General features: G+C 33.5%; 1 protein-coding gene across 3 annotated transcripts in view; it reads right to left on the bottom strand.

The window, feature by feature from the left end:
• LOC117172571 overlaps window positions 1–22,535 on the bottom strand; it is a 347,370-nt gene that overhangs the window by 190,367 nt on the left and 134,468 nt on the right. For all 3 annotated transcript variants that reach the window (XM_033360638.1, XM_033360639.1, XM_033360640.1), the window contains exon 2: window positions 10,453–10,553. In XM_033360638.1, coding sequence (XP_033216529.1) covers window positions 10,453–10,553 — 101 coding nt within the window. The remainder of the gene's footprint in view (window positions 1–10,452; window positions 10,554–22,535) is intronic.

Raw genomic sequence — 22,535 nt, 5'->3', positions numbered from 1 at the left:
TTCCATTATTTGCTTGTGTACTTATAGATTTCTACTCTCATACTTATCTTTCTGCACTCGTGAAAAGAATCTGAATAATATAGGTACAACTTCAAACAAATTATAAATAAAAAACATTTTATCATTATCACGCAGATACAGTTAAGCTTTCGGATCATAAACTCATTCAACTCGCGTACTATTTTACAAGGTACATATTCCAGGCGATTGTTAATAAACCTACTAAAAATATTCCAGGAAGTTTCTTTGAACTATATACAACAACTTTCTCGTTGGAAGTTACTTAAAATTTGAAGTTGCCTCTATACTTTTTGTCTCCGAAAGTAGAAAAAACGTGGTTACCGATCGACCTTATCACTTATTGAACATTAGTAAAAAAAATTTGTTTAGTATTTAATTTTTATTCCTCAATCTAATTTTAGGACATAAGAATTTTTATAAGATCTGCCTTGTTATTATACAGAATCGTATACTGAAAGAATGAATTTTGTGAATTTGAACCTTATCGTTTCTTGAGACCCGTGGACCAATGATTTTAGCGTTTTAGAACGTCGAGCGAGTTATTGAATTTGAGAGCTCAAGTACAGAACATTTTTCATTCAAAGGCTTAAAAAAATAAAAACTGCAAATCTAACATAATATTTAAAAATATTCAAAGTATAACAAAAATAAAATACGATAATATTAATTAACGAATTAATTAACAAGAAATACATTTTTTCTCTCACTTCTCAAGTAAAATATGATATAAAATATACTTGAAGAACTTAACTTTGAATATTATTTATTTAATCTGGACGCCTTTATTTGACAAAATTTATATTTATTAACCAACACGTAGAAAGAAGAATATTTTCTTAACCCCTTCGTTGGCATTGACGCTAAATGCATCAAAATTTTCGCTGCCTTGTATGACATTGACGCAAAATGCGTCAATTTTCTTTTTTTCCTATATAACTTACTCCGATTTCACATTCTAGTCTTACTCGGGATGTTTTTCCGATCGCTGAATTCGAATCTGAAGTAAAAATTCAAAAATTCAGAATGGCGGATCCAATATGGTAGACGAAAATACAAAAAAACGGGGCGATTTGGATAAATCTCGGTACTTAAGGGTTTTTGGGGTCGCTGAATTAGAATTTGACGTCAAAATTCGAAATTTTTAAATCGCGAATATTTTCGTCCGGCATTCAGAATTTTTGAATTTTGACTTCACTTTCGGGTTCAGCGACCCCAAAAGCCCGTAGGTAACAAGATTTATCCAGATTGAGCAGTTTTTTGTATTTTTGTCCGCCATTTTGGATTGCTGATTTTTAACTTCATATTCGGATTCAGGGACCCCAAAAACCCCAGGATACAAATTTTCAGGATAACAAATTTTCCTGCCATATTGGGCACTTTTTGTCGAATTCGCTCTGCCAAAGAAGGGATCAATAAAAGTTAATTGAGTAGTAACAAGTTTTTTCTAATAAAAGTGATTACAAAGTAGTATCAAACTGCTTATAAGATTATAAAAAAATATTTCAAAATATGATTGCCATTAACTTTAATGAATACTTCAATAAAAACCATAATACCTACATTTTTCCACGAAAATAAGGGATCTATTCGCCATAAATATGCAGAAGTATCTTTATCGCAAATGAAATAAGGTTTAAAATAATAAAAATCAATTTTAAATAAAAATATTTATAAGGGATGTAAATGAATTTCGAATCTCAACCTGCATTCTAGATTTTTTTTTAAATTTTGGGTTTAAAATGAGGCATGTGGAAAGAGACAAGAATCTGATAATATTTAGAGGTCATTTATCGTGAATTTTTCTTTTTTTTACACAGAAATTAATCGTTTTAAAACAGCTAACCATACTGAAAATTTATTCAGAATATATAAGATGCGGCTTATTAAAAATATTATTTTTGGTTTATCAGTCTCATTACAAATTATGTATACTTCAAGATCTCTGAATAAGGGACCATTAATAAACTACGTTATCAATTTTGGGCAATTTATGACCTCCCCCACCCTCCTTGATAACAATTGATTTGCTTATGATCCCTCCCACCCACTTTATGTAAAACCCGATTTTACTTTTATATTGATTTTGTGTGTGTTTATAGCGAGTCAAGTTACCAAGATGCCTGTATTGTTTACGTGACTGTGTGGTGAATTATAAACTTCGTAAATAAATAAACAAATAAGAGATTATGAAGAAAATAATAAGTGCTGACAAAAATTCTAATTTAGATAAAACTAGAAAATTCCATACATTTCAAAAGGTATACATTTTGGAAGCAGTATATTGCTTTTTTTAATGAAATTGTTGTATCTTTTTTTGATTTAAAAGTTGGTTAGAAGTTGAACGAATTTCGTTAAAAATTAGTTTTTTGTGGTACAAAATGAATTTCATTGCTTGAAAATTCGTCTTTTTGGCTTGGAAATTTCACAATTTGGTTAAAAATAATATATTTGGTTTAAAAGTCACCTTTTTCGAATAAATTTAACAGATTTGTATTTTCAATAAAAAGTTTTGTTGTTGTTAAAATATCAAATCCTACGTTTTTCGTGGAGAATTCATCTTCTTTGGTTAGAAAAAAAATGTTGTATTAGTTTGTTGTTGTTGCGGAAAATGACTCTTCTTAGTTAAAAAACAATCTTCTTTGTCAAAATTTGTAATTTTTGTTGAAAACTAAGCCTTGTTGAAAATGCATCTATATTTTCTTAAAAATTCATTTTCTTGTGTTGAAAATTCAACTGTTTGTTAGAGAACTTGTCTTTTTGGCTTAACAATTTCATAATTTGGTTAAAAAATAAACTCTATTATTAAAAAGTCGTCTTTTAGATGAATTGAACTATTTTTTAATAGTATTAATAAAATAATAAATCTAGTTTTTATAGAAAATGTATAATAAGGCTTTCAATTAAATTATTATGAATCCTGATTTGCAACTTTTCATTGAAAGTTTGATTCGAAAGTTTAAAAAAGTTTAAGTTTCCGAAACGGCATTTTTCTGGCTACTCTTCAAATTTCAATCAGTGCGAATTCACTCATTTTTCCGTGAAAATATTTATTTATTCCAATCAGAAAAGTTCTAAAAACGGAACCATATGTAGTTTCAACAATGTTTTCTCTATAAATTCTAAAAGGGTAATATATCCTACGTATACAATTTTGCGTTCTGTAAAAACAGGCCAGTATACTTCTCTTTTCACGTAGTTCAGTTTGAACCCACGAGGAACAAAAAAGTCGAAAATGCACGTTGAGATTCGGTCTAACTTTTGTTTAAGCACCACTATTATTCATATGCTGTTAATCTTTACACAAAAAAATTTCTTTCCTTAAAAGGAAGTATTATGCTATTAGTGACATATCATCACAAAATCTTCACAATAATTAGTCAGAATTATTATCAGAAACTGTTTGAAATATTACCGAACATTTTTAGAGATAGCTGGAGATTTCTTTTTTTTTGCGATGTCATATTTTTCGTGCCCATTTTTCAAATATAATAACTTTATTATGTTATTTTGAACGCGGAAAGAGGACTCTAGAATTCCTCCAGTGGTCTCATTTTAATGTCACTGGAGGCAGTTTTTTTAGTCATATTCCATTTCCTGAAAGTAGTACAGAAACAATACTTTTTTCAAGTGATAACAAGAATTTCTATTTCTAGTGAATTTTATACCTACTGAAAAATCTTGCAACTGACTAAATTTTCACATGAACAATTCCAAAACTTAGCCAAGTACAATTTCATTTGCACAATTCCTTGAATGTGTGATGTCGAAGAAGGTGAAGTAATTATAAAGTAAAATTGGATTAAAAGATTGCACTTTTTTTGAGCCAAGAAGTTTTAATTTGGTTATTTTTAATTAATATATATTTAAGTTTTACATTACTCTATTCTTCCAATTTAAAAAGTACAATGACCTAGAAAGGAGACAGATTGCTGACTCAGAATTAAATAAGAAAAATGTTACCGCAAAGAAATTTTAAATGATTCTTTTCATTGATTTCTTCTACCTGAGATAATTAATATATTATTATTTACATTTAAAAATTCCTTTTTAATTAAATGCATATCAAATATTCAAAATTGACGTGATTTAGAAGCAGTTCTCGGTTACGGTAAAAAACTGGCATGTAACAGTTTCTTTTACTTTTACCGCATATCCTCCCCTATATCGACGTCTCATTCACCGCACACATATTTTAAGCTTGGTGAACATTGTCGCCTCTTATTACGAGCGACTAAATCTCGCTTGTTTCTGCATAAACAGTGCAGCACCTGGTAGTGCGGATGATTTCAAATTTGAACAGGTGCGATAAATTTACCCGAAATATTTCAATTTTAAGATTGAGAAGAAGTTTAAGAGCGATCTCGGACTATAATAGTCGAATGTAAGATGAAGATTTTTTAGAGAAAAATAAACTCTTATATGCTACGAAATTTACAGTTCTAATAAAAGTCGCTTAATTGAGTATGAATTATTATTATTCAGAGAACACTTTTAAAAATATACGATCGCCTGTTGAGAAAATTTATTTCTTGTCATGCAGCGAGCATTTAATGTTTATATTTAAGAAACGATGTCATAAATTTAGTTTAGACGTAATCAATGTTAAGACCGCAAAAAAGTGAGAAATGTTTATATTAAAATATATGCATTCTTTTATGTACCAAAATGGGTTATGAATGCTTTAGATAATAAGTGATTTTTGTATATACTACGGTTAATTTGAAAGACAATATCCAGACGTGAGGGACCGCGAAAGTTTACTTTAACTGGCGACAGGCTATAGTACTGCGATTTTTGGGGCGACGTAGTTCCAAATCTAGATTTACGAAGAAATCACGTGGAGATTGTGAGTTCCATCTCAGATGAATCAGTATGCCGATATATGGTAGAAAATATGTTTAATATAAGGGTGCATGAGTGTACGCATGTGTGAGGAGTGGGAGTGCGCGCGTGTGGTCATGGTACCATGAAGAAAAGAAGCAATGAGGGTGGATGCTGAATGAACCAGATCAGATCAATTCTCGACAGTCGCGAAACGTAACCCTCCATAATCTATCTTTCATTTACGATCACACATCATACGCGGAAGTTAAGAATGCTATAGAGTTATTAAAAACAGACCAAAAAGTTGTCGAAGGTCGAGTTTGTGAAGTAGAATCAAAAACCTCAACTTTGGTGGAAAGAATGGGTGAAGTTGAAATATCAGTGCATGAAAAAAGCAGATTCCTGACAGGGTTTCACTAGCCCAATTTCTATCAACCTGGTTAAGCAGAGCACATCTGAAATGGAAGATAGTGCTGCGAAAAGAAAAACATGTGACTCTGAGTTGATAACTAATTTAATCTCATGTATTGACCCTACTATCACGATTGATGATGTCACTTTTTATAGAGTTGGTAAATTTATACAGAATCAGCCGAACTCAAGACCTGTCAAGATGACACCAGCATTAGCATACCTAGCGAGGAAATTCCTTACAGAATTCTGGTCAGTAAGCAAGGAAAAAAGAATCAAACAATTCTAAAAGGCATAAGGATAACTCCAGATCGAACAACTGCATAGAAAGAGGAACTTCTTCATCATAAAATATCATAAAATCATAAAATAGTGCCTTCTTGGCACTATTACTGGAGTTCCTTGTCGATAGGCTGTCCGTAGATTCAGTTCTCCTTTTAATGTCATGTGTTGGATTTCCAGAGCTAGTTGTCGAAGTTCCTCTTTCTATGCAGTTGTTCGATCTGGAGTTATCCTTATGCCTTTTAGAATTGTTTGATTCTTTTTTCCTTGCTTACTGACCAGAATTCTGTAAGGAATTTCCTCGCTAGGTACTGCCAATAGCTGCCAAGAAATCAACTCCTCAGAAACTAAAAGAAACAACAACCGGAAGTTAAGTATCTATTATCAAAATGTTAGGGGTCTGAATACGAAGACGGAGTAGGTCAGGTTTTTTTTATTACAAATATTTAGGATATATTTATATTCACTGAAACATAGTTAAATTAAAATGTAATTTCGTCTGAGCTTTTTTATAGAAACAATTATTTCTCCTTCCGTGATATCAGGGAAAGACGGAGGTTTACTAATAGCAATAAACGCTGAACGAAAATGTATAGAATTGACTAAAGATGTTATTAATTACTCCTTTTCCAAAATTAATACAGTTTCAAATAAGGCTTCAGCGGAGATATTTTCTGTCATTGTACTTGCTGTTTATATTCCACCTATGTAACTATGCAGGATTTTGTTTCATTTGCGAATAAAATGTAGGATATATATATATATATATATATATATATATATATAGCGTTTATGATACTAAAATACTTTTAGCAGGAGATTTTAATGCAGAGTTTTGTCACCTCGTCACAGGGACTTATAACGGATCATAAGACTGATGTTCTTCTTGAAGTTGCTCAGTCTTTGGATATCACCCAAACAATGTGTTCAATAAAAATAATGTATGATTAGACCTAGTTTTTGCGAACAACATTTGCACTACAGAACCGGTATGTCTAACTATGGTACCAGAAGATGATCATCATCCCACGCTTTATATCTTAATGCATTGTACTTACTATATCAAAAATAATAATTTTAAGTTATGTAAAATAGGCAATTATAATTGCAAAGACAGAGATTTTGTTCAGTTTTATTCAAGTATTATGAAAATTGATTGGACACACTTACATGAGACAAATAACTCTGACGAAGCCTGCACATTTTTATATGACAAACTCTTACAAGAAATTGATAATTGTATTCCAAGGTTTAAAAGTGGAAAATCAAAAAACTAGTTTCCTATTTGTTTTTCTAAAGAATTAACAAACTCCATTAAAATAAAAGTAAAACTAAGAAAAAATATAAATACAGAGGTATTTGATGTCATCTCACTTCGAGAACGATTTAAAAAAGGATCCCTCGAAAGTTTGGAACGTAACCTTAAAGTTAAAAAATGAATCACGTGTACCTGGCATTATTAAATTTAATGGCACAGAAATTAGTCAGGAACATGAGATTGTACAGGCTTTTATGGATTACTTTGATGGTGTTTTTCATGAAGATGTATCGGCTATTGATAATAACGTCCGTGGTAGTAATGTGGCGATCTATTTGGCAGCTATGTACAGATTAATTCAGCTCAAGTAACAGGTGCTATTAAGAAACTATCTACTAAACCTACGCCAGGCATTAATAAAATTCCTACATTTTCACAATATACAATATACGGCACAATGTACGGCAAAAGCATTGTTTGAAGGGAATCAGGCTGACTCTATCTATCTTGAATTATAGAAAGCTTTTGATAAAGTAAATCATACATTATTTTTGGGTAAACTGATCGATCTTGATATACCATTTAATTAAGTGGTATTATTTAAAAACTTTCTAAAAAAGGGAAACATTATGTTCAGTATGCTGGTTATTCAGCCAACTGTTATCAGCTAGCTTCTGGGTTTCCGCAGGGGTTTAATTTAGGTTCTATATTTTACTTAATATTCTAAATTCACATAAAAAAGGTAACAAACCTAAAATTTTTGTTGTAAGCGGACGATACAAAAATATATTTTAGATTGAATATTTTCGATGATTGTTTTCGATTACAAAGTTGTCTCGATATTTTCTTTAAATAGAGCTTCGAGAATAAGCTTCTTTTAAACATTTCGAAGTATATAGTCATTACTTACTCTCCAGCCTCAAATCTAATTTTCTTTGATAATATGATTAATAATTCTGAACTATGCAAGGCTGATTAGATACTTGATTTGGGAGTTAAGTTTAACGCTCAGTTGCGTTTTAAAGAACATTTTACTAAGATTTGTAAAAATGAGAATAAAAAAATAGGCTTCCTGTTCCGATGTTGTAAAGTAATTAAAAACATGCTCTTAAAAATATTCCAAAGAAGTTTTTAAAGTATATTGCATTTAAAAAAAGACGGAGTTTATGCGGACCGTGGTTTGCTTCAATATCGCTTACGTTCACAGACACCCTTTTATATTAAAACCTCAAATTTAAATTTATTATATAACTCACCAGTGTATGAAATGTGCTTAAGAATGAACGATTTTTGTTCAAATCACAGAGAAACTTTTCATTTTTTTAATTCTACGTTCGTAAGATTTTGTACATGAGCTTAAAAATGTGTACTGAATAGTAGACAGTGAGCTTAGTTATGCTCAGTATGCAGTGATCTTGAATCTATATCATATATGGATCAGCAATAGTGAACCCTGTAATTGGCATTCGCTTTTGGGATTCAATAAACTGAAATTGAATATGCAAGCTGTCCTATCTATACGAATTTCAACGTGATCTAAAATGAATGGAACTCAGGTCGGGTAAAGTCAAGAAAATAATGGCTAACGCCACTAACACACAAAGCGATCACGATAACTTGGTCTTGGAAGGTGTCGGTGCACAGCTAATCTAAAACATTAATTATAATAATGACACAGTCAGAACAATAATTATAAATATGGTCCGAACCACCCCCATAAACAAGAGTACTATCCCAAAAACGTTCAATAGATCAATAGTTCACTTTAGGGCTTTGCGAGACTAAATACGCAAACCTCTATGAATAGAAATAGGTCAAGCAAAGACAGGTGCACTTAAAACAAATATACCGAACCAACCCAAATTCAAAATAAAAAACTCCCACTCCATGACATTACTCAAAACCCAAACAGAACCTTCGACCCAACAAAGAATTCCAACTTAATAATATAACTTTAATAAAACTTTAGTTACACTTTTGATTGGCATAATGTATGCGTGTGTGATTATGTTTACGTATGTGAAACGATACAAGGTTTGTCTCTTCAGTTGACTTTACATTGTTAGCTTAATCGAACAAAACAAGTGTTCTTTATATTCCTTCACGTTTTTAGACGTGTTAAACAAAAATTATGTTTTAACTAGTGATTTTCAATGGTAAAATAATTTCTAAACCTGTCTTAAATCTTATACTATTTATCTGTGAAAATGTGTGACATTTATGTGGTGCTCCTTTTGAATAAATTAGCCTGATGAGGTTGGCGAACCCATGCCAACGAAACGTCGCACATTTTGGCAAACCAATATGAGTTTTTGAATCATTTGCCTTCTGCAATCGAAACTTCTTCTCCGATAAAGGTATGGAAGGCGATTTTATCAATTTTTCAATATGGATTTTAATTAGAAACTCGATCTACTCTCCAAGGCGCTGGATCTTCTGGTTGCATTTCCCCGGTCATAAACAGAAAACGGCATTATATAATAGAACTAATAAATATATTACTGAAAAAAGATCAAATGTGGAATTGGGGGTTAGGACAGGATGAGGCTTTCTAAAAAATTAAAGACCTATTAACATCAGCAACAATTTTGACATTATCAGATTTTACTCTATTCTCAATAAGGAAATAGGAATCCCGGTACTCAGCATCAGCAAAAGAGTACCTAGTCATGGTGTGTACCATACGGAAATTTCGGACGTATCTAGAACGTTACAGGTTAAAAGTAATAACGGTAAACTTAGCGTTACGGCTCCATATCCTATCAAGCCCTACTGGTCGATTAGCCAGATGAACATTAGAACTTCTCAAAAATTACTACGACGTCATATACCGCAAATATAGCTCGAATTTTGTCCATGATGGTCTCCCCAGAACACGAGAACGAGGTAAAACAATAGAGTTTGAGTTAGCATGTAGCATAAAAAAAACCAAAAGCGGACGTATACGGACAAACATAATACAGATGACTGCTATTCGACAAAAATAAATTAAGTTAAAAAGACCGGAAGAAAACAAAAAATAGTGAATCGGAGATTCACACCTCTTTTTTCAAATTAAGAGCAAATCTATTACCAGGCTCACACACTTGGAAATTAGTCGTACTCAAAAAAACTTGGAACTTACATTGGTGGGAAAAATAGTAATAGAGCAACTATAGACCATGGTAGCAGCTTATATCATGGAACCCCTACTAAGTTCTAAAAAGAGAAGAAATCAGCATATTTTAGTGTTCCTATTTACCATATGGATCGAAATGATACCAAAAAAAGCTAAAGGAATTACAATAAAATCTGAATTTCACAAGCGGGTATTTGAATTGACAATGGTATCCTAGATCATGATCGGATGCCTTTACGGAATTCCAGTAATTCAAGCTTGCATCGATTTCGTTAAAGGACCAGAATAAGTAGAACACCCACTTTTTATAATGGCAGGAATGAATAGACTCTCTTGCCTCTTGCTGTAAACTATTATGAAATTCTGTACAATATTAATAAAGAAATTTAAGTAAAATTGCCTTATTTAGTGAAACAAATTCATTTTACGATAAATGTTAATTTTTCAGAAAGTTCAGCATACTAGTTCCATGCACTCAGCAAATAATAGAAAAATAACATAAATCTTAAAAATATTAAATACAGAAAATTTAACCTACATGAAACGAATCTTTAGTGTCTCCAATATCTCATGGGTCTTGTATTCATCTTGGTTCGCAAATATTTTACCGCAGCCTCGTTGTTTGCAGATATATACTTCCTGCAAAACATTACCAGTTATTTGATATTACATAAGTATCTGTATGATAGGACTAACAATAAATAGAAAAAATACGTAATGATCAAAATTATAAAACATTCTTTTATAGTTTATATTTCGACGTTCTAATAAAAAAAATTATGCCAATATTATGTAGCTAAGGAAATCACAGATTGTGATTCGACTAAGCGCTAATGGTAAATCTCCATGAATTTTTATTTTTTATTTTTCTTGCTTCTTTAGCATCTTTCTCCATTTTACATGCATCATATTTTCCAATCACAATATATAACCTAATGAATTTATTAATGGCCTACAGTTTACGATCGAATCCAATTTCACCACATGGAACATTATTAAATAATATTCCGATGTAAAATCATTGCGTTCAATGATGGAAATTATTATATTTATGTGAAAATTTATATAAGCAAATAAAGCCCGAAAGATTTCTCTTTTGTGACATGGCCAAACAAGGTAACAATTAAGTTTCAGTTAGCTAAATATTTAAATTAATATGACAAAATTCAACACTGCGATTTTAATAACGCTTCGAAAGTGTTAAACAACTTTAATTCCGTATTTATTTAAAAAATACAATTTTCGCCCATTATTTCATGCTTAAGTTACTTTTGCTCATGTTACATAAAAGTTTAAGGACTGTTGAAAACATCTGATTTTATTTCATTGAATATTACATAACAGAATGTTAGATTTTCTCTATTCTATAATGCAGATAAATGAGACATTTTTCTATACATTTATACTTTGAAAATCAAATTTGGTAAGGTGGATAGAATTAAACATTATGAAGTTATTTAAGAGTATTATGTCAATGGTTAGCACGTAAAGCAATAAAAGCAATATATGCAGGTAGTACATCGAATTTAAGGGTAAATGTTAACTGAGTGATTAGTTTGATATCAGTCAGTGTGTGGGGCAACGATGCGTTATGCGGTCACGTCTCGAGCAAAGGCAATTATAGTTTGGAAATGGGATAGAAAAAATGTTTTAATGTGGATTCTTTATCACTTATCAATCCCATGACGATTGTGTTAAATGCAAACTTTAAAAAAAGAGCAAAGATTCAAATAATAAATGTTCATTAGAGCAAAAAAGCAAGAAGAATAGTTAGAGTAAAGTAAACTATAAAACTTATACTAACTTTCTCTCTTGAAAGGCTGACGAAGAAGTAAGGTTTGTTCCTTGCGTCTCTATATTCGGGGGACAACGGTAAGAACCCCTCACACTAACACAAACCGTATCAGGGATTTAGTACCCTCTTAAGTTCCTTACGTATCAAGGGTAAAGAAAAAAAAATAAGGATTTCGGGACGTTTATCCATAAATTTCATATTGAGGGACTGGTAGAGACGTGGGCCGGGGGAAGAACTTTATGACGGGGTAAATAGTGCAATTGAGGGCAATGAAGATAGGAGTGATGAGGTGTAAGTTTGTGACAGTTTACAATAAGGACGAGATGGAAAGGCTTAAGGAACGGGTGGAAGACATAATAGGGGAAAAGGTAGAGGGGGAAGGAGGGGGACATTCTAAGAGACTGGATAGAGGATAGAAGCTGGCCGGTGGCGAATGATATGTTAACAGAGAATGAAGAGAGAGAATGCACGTATGTGAGTAAGGTAGGCGTATCGTTGATACACTATGTGGTCATAAATATACAAGGTTGGGAGGAGACAAAAAAACTCGCAGTGAAAGGTAGGATAGATTCAGATCATCAGCCATTAAGATTGGCGATAAAAGGCATGGCTGGCAGAAGGAGCATTTGAGAAAGGTATGCTTTAAAGAGGAGCCAGTGGAAGAGATATGGGAGGATCTGAAAAAGAAAGGGTGTGTGCAAAAGAACATATTTAGAGAGAAGAAAGTAATGATGAAGCCGTGTTGGGAAAGGAAATGTTAAAAGATAAAAAGGAAGGTGAAAAGAAAGTAGAAGAAAGATCTATATGAGGAGTTGAGAAGTGCTAAGACAGAAGGGGACGCGTGGAAGATATCAAATAGGGTTAGGAAACGTAGGGTGGGGATAAGTGAGAAGGTAGAGAGCGAGGAATGGAGAATATTTTTAAAGAATCATTTGAGGGCTTTGATTTCAGGAATAGAGATGAGATTAGAAGAACGAGGATGGTAGATGGGGGAAGACCTGAATGACGAGGAGGTACAGAAGCAGGTAAGCAAGTAGAAGAGGTCTAAGTCAGCAGGGCTGGACGGGGTAGAGAACGAAGTGTCGCTGTTTAGCACACAAGAGGTAGTGAAAAAAAGTATGGTGGGTGGCGGAGAGGGTTGATCGTGCCACTGTATAAAAAAGGGGATAGAGGGAGGCAGGGAAATTATAGAAAGATGACGCTAATGAATACGGCGTAGAAAGTATACGCGATGGTGTTGGCGGATAGACTGCGGAAGGATGTCGAGGATAAAGGAATATTTCCGGAGACGCAGGTGGTCTTTAGGGAAAGCATAAGCACTATCGACAATATTTACGGCTTGCAGCATGTGGTGGATAGAGAATTAGCTAAGAAAGATTCGAAAGTGTACGCGCTTTTTTGGGTCGTAAAGGCGTGTTCGCTTTTGTGGATATGAAGACGTTATGAGAGGCGATGTAGGAGGGGAATAGAGAAAGGCTTGATAGAAGGTAAGGGAGGTATATGAAGAGAAGAAAGATAAGGCAAGAGGAGGAAAGGGAATTTCATAGGGTTTCTGGATGGAGAGTGTGTTGAGACAAAGGTGTCCACTTAATCCAACGCTTTTTGCGATTTTAATCGCTGATAAGGAAGGTAAGCCAGCGACCGGAGTGATAGGAGGGGTTTGGGTATGGTCATTCGCGTATGCAGACGTCATAGTGCAACGACCAAAGAGCGAGGAGGCTTTAAAGGAGATGATGAAAAGATTGAGAATTTACCTGGATAAGAATATTTTAGAGTTAAATGCTGAATATTTCAAGGTTATGGGTTTCAGAAAAGGAGGTGGAAGGGATAAGGAAGGTGAGTGGAGGTAAAAAGAAAAGGCGATACAGAAGGTGAAAGATTTTTTGCACTTGGGCTTCCTGTTTCAATAAGAAGGGCAAATGTGGTGATAAGGCAGGTTTGGGAACTAGGAAAGAAGACGTTCGAAGATTCTTGTAGAAGGACGATAAAATTGTTCGATTCGCTAGTGATAATTGTCTTATTTTATGGAGTGGAGGTGCGGGGGTTAGAGGAAAATGAGGAGGTAAATAGGATAAAGGGGGGAGGTAAGTAAAGTAGACACTGGGGTTGGCAAGAAATACGCCTAACTATATTGTCAGGAGGGCAACAGAAAATATGATTTTAGGCGTGTAGAGAGAGAGAGAGAGAATACAGAAGGGCGGGGGGATAAGACTCAAGGTTTAACAGGAACCATGCGTAGATTATGCCAAAGGAGAGAGCGCAATATTTTGTGAAAAAGGAGGAAAAGAAGTCAGGAGCTTATAGCGAGAATGAGGTGTGGGTGCATGGAGGATTTTAAGAGCTTTTGTCTCTGAAGGGAGAATGGAATGTGTGAATTGTCCTGTAAGGCGGATATAAGTATGAAACACTGGCTGGAGGATTATGAGGATGTAGAAAGAAGTGGGATAAGCATGGTGGTATTGCTGCATGAAAGGAGGGACAAAAGGGCGGTTGCACGTGTGGAAGGGGTGTTAGGTAAGATGGAGATGAAGAGAAGGAAGGAGAAAAGGGAGCGGGAAAGGAAAGATTGTAAATAGGGGGAAAAGTAGATTTACGGAAAATGTAAACCTTGTAAATTGTAGATAAGTATTAAGTATTAGCCGCGGAGGCAGAAGTTGACAATGCGCAGCAAAGCGAGAAAGTAGGATCATGCGTAACAAGCGAATAGCACGTACGAATCGAATTTTTACCACAGGGCAAGGAACAGCTTGAAGCTGCTTTCAAACCTAACCCACTTATGTTACTTTAAAATAAGTTAACAAAACTTAAAAACTAGGAGTAAAATGTATAGTTTTTGAGGTGATCGCAGAAACAGAGGTCTCCTTGGAAAACGCACCATTTCGAGGGGTATATTGATCAATGTTCGCTTGTAGTCGACGAATACACCGAGATTTAACTTAGTGTAATATGAAATTTATTATGGGATTATCAGTCAGGTTGTGTATTTTTGTGTGAACTGTGTGTACCATGTTTCTAAAATTGTATATTGTATAGAATGTCAGTTTAAAAAACAACGAAATTGTCAAGAATGATGTCAGAAATTAAAAATTAAAAATATTTTTTATAACTTCATACGTGAAAACAGAGGTTAGATTAATAAAGTAACTACATTTTGATAAACGAATTTTTGACAACAAAGCGTTTTAAAAAGTAGTTAAAAAAGAACGACTGACCATAAGAGTCAATCAGCTGATTGAACATAGAACAAAAGCCGAGATTAGACATAGAGAATATAACGAAGTATATAGAAGCACCACCTTTAATAAAAAGGGTGGTATTATAAAAGTGTACTAACTCTAATGAGCCCGCCAGGAAGTTTGAAAATTCAAAATGGATGATAGAAAATTATTGATTTAAAACGCAATGGTAATAATTTTTAATATGCCTTCTTTCAGATTGTAAGTTAACACCAATGGTCAAATATTTTTTTATAAAGATTGATTCGAGAAATTTCCGTTTATGAGAGATTTTTTCCTTTGCTAGTATTTTAATATTCTATAAGTTTCTCCAATATCAACTTTCTTGCAACAATTGTCCTTGATCATGTAAACTAAATTAAATGAATTTTCTTTATCATTCTTCTCTTTTTTATTGATAAATTTTTTTCTAATTTACGGCTATTTTTAAAATAAATATTAATATTAAATTTTTTTAAAGAACCTCTAATTCTTTCAGATAATCTATGAATGCAAGGAAGAGCTAAGATTTTATCAGTTACATTATGATTGTCTAACCATTTTTGTTTTTCATTATTATTATTATTATTAGAGCACTTGTGTATTTCATGAATTCTTTCTTTTATAACAATCTCAATAAGTGGCAGAGGATAATGATTGGATTGTAATGTTTCTTTGATAAACTTTAGATTATCACTCCGAAAGTTAACATGACCTATTTTAATGCATCTACCGACTAAGTATTTAATTAAACCAAACTTTTGTGAAAAGGGATGATGAGAATTAAAATTGAGATATTGACCAGATGATGTGGGTTTTCTAAACTAATATGTAATTAAACATTCATTTTCAGTTCTGATTACAGATCAATCTAAAGTATTATTGTTTTCATTTTCGAAAGTGAATTGAATGGAGTCTTCGATACTATTAAACATTTGAACAAACTCATTAATTTTGTAAGTGGGAATGATTTCGAAGATATAGTTAAAAAACCTTTTATAAAGAACCGGTTTAAAATTTAATTTGGATAAAGCTTTTTCTTCTACAAATTCAAGTATATTAGATATTATGGGTGACAACGGAGACCCCACTGGACAACCAGTTAATTTTTTATAGAAATTAGTAATAAAACAAAAAACTGTGTTAGGCCGTTCTGAGTACAATCAACATTTCACTTATTGATACTTTAGTTAGATTTTTATCATTTATTAATTTCTGTTTTAGACAAGTCAAAGCTAAATCTAACGGTGTATTGTCCAACATGGAAACTACATCTAATGAGACCATACAAGGATTGCTTCGAATTTTAACAGCTTTGGTTTTATCTTTGAATTTTCAAGAATCTTGAATGAAAGAATGTGTTGTTGAGAAAGTGGGTTTTAAGACCTTAGATAAGTAAGACGCTAATTTATACGTTGTTGATTCAATAGAAGACACAGTAAGTCTCCATTTTAAAGTTGGTTTTTGAATTTTTGGGAGCGCGTAAGATTTGGCTGTTATTGAATCTCGTGTTTTTAAACGATATGACATTTAGTCATTGATGTAGAAATTATAATCCCACCTCTTAACTATGTCATTAACTTTTGTTTCCATGGAGGAAGCCAAAGTTGTATTAACTTTTTTATAAAGGGACGTGTTTTTTAATAAGAATTCAATAATATAATTGTAATCAGTCCTATTTGCAGCTATAGTGGCCTTTATACGCTTTTAAAAAGATTATATCTTTTTTTTATGTTGAAAATAAGATATTTTATCAGATAGATTAGTATTAGCGAATTTGTTATTTTTATTGTGATTTACTATTAATTTAGTCACATTTTGTATCAAAAGATTGAAACTATTTTCTACAGATGCTATCATACTATTAGTAGGAATTTTATCAGAACTGTCAAGTTTAGCAAATCCATTACTCAAAACAATAATTTCAGCAATCTCTTTCATAACTTCTTTATTCAAAATATTTTAAAACCATTTATTTATTCTGAAATTTCTTATTTTTTTAGACTTTAAACTAATTTTTTCTTTTTGAAATTCAAACTTTCTGATAAAAGATGCTCTCTTTTTATATTTTAATCTATTTAAATCCTGAGATTCGAAAATGCATATGATGAGTCCTCATTATACTTTTATATGTCCACCCTTTTTATTAAAGGTGGTACTTCTACGTACTTCGGTATACTCTCTATATTTGATCGCTGTTCTGTTTCATTTTCAATCAGCTGATTGGATCTTATAGTCAGTCGCTCTTTTTAAAATACTTTTTAAAACGCTTTGTTTAAAAACATTCTTTGATTAAAATGTGTTTACTTTATTAATTTAACGTCTGTTTTCACGTGTAAGGCTATAACAAATGTTTTTAATTTTCAATTTGTTGACATCATTCTTGGCAATTTTTTTTAACTGGGATTTTATAATTTTAAAAAACTCTTCGTTATTAGGTATTTACAACATTTATATTTTATTTTCTACTTACGATGAAACAAAGTTATGTTTATAATTGTAAAATAATGTAAAAACTTGTTTATATTTACAGCCTAGAGAAAGACGCAAAGCGGTGTCGAGCCGACGACCTTCAATGTATAGGCACTTTTATTAAATTTCTTTATAGTAAGAGTGAAATTTCTAAAATGAACGAATGACCGAAATAATATTTATTTTCTCGACTTTGAGAAATTTCTACATTATTAATTTAATACTTATTCCAATATTTCTTCATATACTTGTATAAGTTAGATAACAATAAGTATTTTTAAGTATTCACAAGTAGTAGAGTTGCATTAGACTTCAGCACCATACTTTGAGATTGAGTTCATCACCATAATATAAATCCTAATCTTATTTCTAAATTGCCAGAGCGTTAGAGCTTTCATGGGGCCAGTTTCTCAAAAATAACCAAATATACAGTGTGAGCAAAATTTCGCTTCAAAATTACATCGATAGACTCAACTTAAGCTCTAAAACTCGAAGCACAATGTACTAGCTCAATTTGCGCCTAGCTCAACGTCTAACGTTCAAGGTTTAAAGCTCAATATTCTAATTTTAATTGGCTCTCTTGGCAAACCTCTCAAAACTCGACTTCGTGGCGAAAAATAGCGAGACATCTTTTAAAAAATCTCGATTACAAATATTTCTAATGCCTTAAGGGCCAAAAGAGCTGAACAGAACGCGGTCACGTGGAGGTTTTTCAAGGAAATCTAAAGCAAAAAAGCTCACCGGCTGATTCGCCGTAAAAAAGATTCTGCCTACGATTATCGACCGGCTGCGCCTGCCACATTAAGGGGATTTATAAGAATTGGAAAGCGGGATTGCATACTACAGCAGCAATGTTGAATAAGTTTTATGATATTTCTCAGGTATAACATATTTATATTTTCATTTATTTATTTATTATATGTTTACTCAAAGTATGAAAAAGTCGAGATTTTTCACAAAATCATTATTAACTCTATAGCAGCGATTGGCACATCATGAAAATCATTCTAAATCAACGCAAGAGTTTTCATTATTATATTATATATATTATTATCATATATTATGTTACATGTTACATGGAGAAATAGCCAAACACTGTCATTTACGTGGAAACAAATGTGCTCTTCTATAAAAATGATTTAAAGTGTTGTAAGCGTGATTTTTATTCACAATTTTTATAAAACAACAGCAATCTTAATTGTTGTAAACAATATTTTGCAAAAATTCGGAATTTGTGATTTTTCCTGTTTCGGGTTTCCCTTTATCATCTGTATTATTGTACTTATTAGAATGAAAGGTTCTAATGAAGGGAACCTACAGTTTAAGGTGGGTTCCGAACCACCAAGAGCAACAGCTTTAAGTACATAGATAACCTTTTCCTCTAGAGCAGCGATTCCCAAACTTTTATGCACTTTCTGGGGAGCGGCAGGGCCGCCACCCTCACATTTTTTCACAATACCCTGCCGCCATGGGAGGACACTTCACTGCTTCACTGCTTGACACACCATTCTTCACGCGAGATAATTAGAACCGGTTGAGAAAAATTACAATGTGTTAATATGTAAATAAATTAAGTTTTAATTAGTTGAATCAATTTCCTAATCTAATTTTAAGCAAATGAAAAGAAAGTTGATAAAAATCGGTTAATATCTTCAATGCCAGTTGACAGCTCTTGTAATTTTCCGTGTTCTTAACGATATGCTTAATTACTCGAAATGTTAACCGATTTTCATTAAATTTTTTTCATTTTCTTAAAATTACATCAGGAAAATGATTCAGATAATTAGAATTGAATTGAACCATATCTTTAGGATTTTAGTTATTGAAACAGCCTTAAATCTCATGACAATGAAAGGGTCCTCATAGCGCGGGGGGGGGGGGGGGCTGAGTGGCTGAGCCCGGGCTGGCTTCCCCCTCGGTGGCTGCCCGGCCCGGGGTGGCATCCCCTTGCCGGCGGCAGCCTCATCGGCCGGTGGCACTAGTTTGAGAATCCCTGCTCTAGAGGTACCGATCTCACGACTCTCCGGAGATGAACAACTCCCTTGCTAGGCTAGTGTTCACCGCATGGGCGGCCGAGGCTCTTCCAGAGTACGAGGCGGGAATCAAACCCGCAAGCTGACGGAGTAGATCCAAAGCAATATTTGCCACGAAAATTTTATTTCACGTAATATACGCAAGATAAAATGATAAAACAGTTTTTTTTTCAATTTGGACTTGCTTTTTTAAAATCTAAGTTAATTTATTTCTTTAAAGACTGGATTTAACGTTTTTCTTGACCTAGTAAAAACTTGGGAGTGGATAGTCGAATATTTTCGCAGCAATTAATTTTTTTAATAGCGTCTCGTCCGCGCGAAGTGAGCCGCAGCGCGACGCGCTTGGGCTTGTACTCGACTGCCTAACCGATAAGTAACACACAACTATACACTTGCAAAATCTATATTTCTATGTTGTTAATTTAACTTATTCAAAATGTATTGCTATTCAAAAATGCATTGCATCGAAAGTATCTGACTACCCACTCCCAAATTTTTACCAGATCAAGAAAAACGTTTAGTCCACGCTTTAAAATGAAAGATAAATATTTAAAAAATAAGTCCAAATTGAAAAAAATCTATTCGTTTATAAATATATGATTTATATTTTTACATAAATAATTAAAATGTATTTTAGTACACTTTATTCGAAAGTTGTGGAAAAGGCCCACATTTTATGTTTCGTATGAATTTTTATATATATTTTATAATACTAGACTATTATATGAGCGCGCTCATTTTTGAACTTATTTTTATTATTTATCCAATTTTCTAAAAACAATTTATTTGTTAAAATTTTCTGAGCACTTATATTTATGTTCAAATTAGATTCTGAAAGAATGAATTCAGTGAATCAATGCAATGTAACATTTACGAGTACTATTATTAGAGAGCGTTCACACATTACGTAACGTTATTTTGGACCCTTTTACCGTCCCACATCCTAACTTCAGTTACGTCACATTTTTTTGTATTAGTTTAAAAAACTGAATAGACGTTTTGTAAAAAAACCTAATTTTTTTAAGATGAAGTGCGGTATAGAAATAAGTGAAACAATATTTTGACGTAATACAACAATGCTTTTTTGATATTTTGTAAGTCACACAAATTTTCAAATTACTTACAAGGAAAGAAGTTGACGTCCACTAAAAAATATTTTTGGGGATTTTAGACGAAATCTAAAAATATTTTAGTCTTTAATTATTTTCTTGCCCATTTGTAACAATGAGCGTCATGTGTGTTTGAATATTTGCCGCCCGCTATCAACCCCACTAGTGGCGTTAATACAAACTATTATTAGTGCAAATTCTGGCCACAGTGCGAACGCCACCCACATTCAATCCAATACGATGACAGGTCTATGTCCGTGTGAAGAGAGTAAGAGGCCCCGTCATACCTACCGTTTCAGAGCCGCAAAATAGAAGGTGCATTGATTACCATTGTAAGATTGCGTGCAAGCCGAAAATGCACGACTCGAACTTCCATTTTCTCAGGTTTTCTGCTGCACGGTAATTGCCGATCTAAAAGCTTCGGTGGTCTTCTATTCATATCGCCATCCCCATTTAAAAGAAATGAAAAAATTGGTGATTTTGATGTTTTGTGTTATTCTTAACTTCATGCATGAGCTAATCTGAAAAATTGCACCCGCTCCTAGCGAAATCGTGGTAAAATCTCAGCCACAACCACGTCTCACGACCGTGAAATGGGTAGTTACAGTCTGTAACGGAATCAATACGACGATCCGGCAAAAGTTTCGTGCATCCTAAGAACACGGAGCGACCCAAGGATTACTGCTTTCTGCATTTGCCCGCAAGTTCCGGGTGCAATCGCTGCAACTCTCTTATAAGGTCTCTATACCTCTCTTTCTTTTCATTCTCCTTGGCTATGATGTTTTTGTCAGCTGACGCCGAAAATTCAATAACAAAGATGGTTCGCTTCTCAAAGTTTAGAAGAACCATGTCAGGCCTTGAGTGAGCAACAGAAACAATTGTCGAGAATATAAAGTTCCAGCATATGCGGCACTTCCCATTCTCGACAATTGACTCAATTTCCCTAGGAGCATTTAGAGGAGCGATATTAAGGTTAATGCCGTAAGAATGACAGAGATGGTAATAAAGCACTCTTAGTGCCGCATTGTGCTTTTGGATGTAGGTCGTTCCCGCATGAATTGGACAACTAAATAGTACCGACCCATTACTACCGAGGTCAAAAAAGTGTTAAGAGGAATAAAGAACTATTCCGCTCCGGGACCAGATTGTATGAAAACCTTTTGGTGGAGAAGTTTCCTTCAACTCATCAGCATTTGGCTCGTATTTTCACCTCATATTTAAAGTCGCAATAGACGATTCCGGAGTGGTTGGTGGAAGGGCGCACAATACTCCTGCCAAAAATAGGCAACTTAGCTGAACCGAAGAATTACAGGCCAATCACTTGTCTGAACACACTGTATAAGATATTCACAGCTATCCTAAATGATAGGATTATTCGGGCAATTGAAACTGTGTGGCAAGAAATGTATGAACAACGAGGCTCAAAGAAAGGCGTAGCGGCATGTCGGGAGAACCTGCTCATCAATAGATGTGTCTGCAAAGATGCAGCATTCTACCAGCGTGACCTATCCATGGCCTGGATTGATTATCGGAAAGCTTTCGATTCGACCTCCCATAGACTTAGCATCTGTCCTTTGGAAAGCTCCTCTTTTGCCTTACATTATTGCCACTATCTCTAGCACTTCGCCATTCTGACGGGTACTTTTGCGACAAACCTTCAGATCGAAAGTACAAGGTTACTCATGTATTTTACATGGTTGATTTTAAGGTCTATGCTAAAAACAGAGAGCAAGAACATCTAGCTCTAGGAATGGTCGAACGATACCTATACTAAGAAAATTGGAATGGAATTTGGGTTAAACAAATGCGCCAAGGTTTATTTGAAGCGAGGAAAACTTAATGGCATCCCTGAAGATCCTGAGCTCGTCGATAGAAGCGCTATACGACACCTTTGCGCTAGAGAGACTTATGCATACCTGGACGTGCCACAGAGCCGCATTCAGGATGTGACATCTATAAAGGATATTCTCCGAAGCAGATACAAACTTCTCATCCGG

This window comes from Belonocnema kinseyi, chromosome 5, assembly GCF_010883055.1.
Source record: "Belonocnema kinseyi isolate 2016_QV_RU_SX_M_011 chromosome 5, B_treatae_v1, whole genome shotgun sequence".
NCBI lineage: Eukaryota > Metazoa > Arthropoda > Insecta > Hymenoptera > Cynipidae > Belonocnema > Belonocnema kinseyi.
Note: the sequence above shows the minus strand (reverse complement) of the source record. Positions and strands in the feature narration are given on the sequence as shown.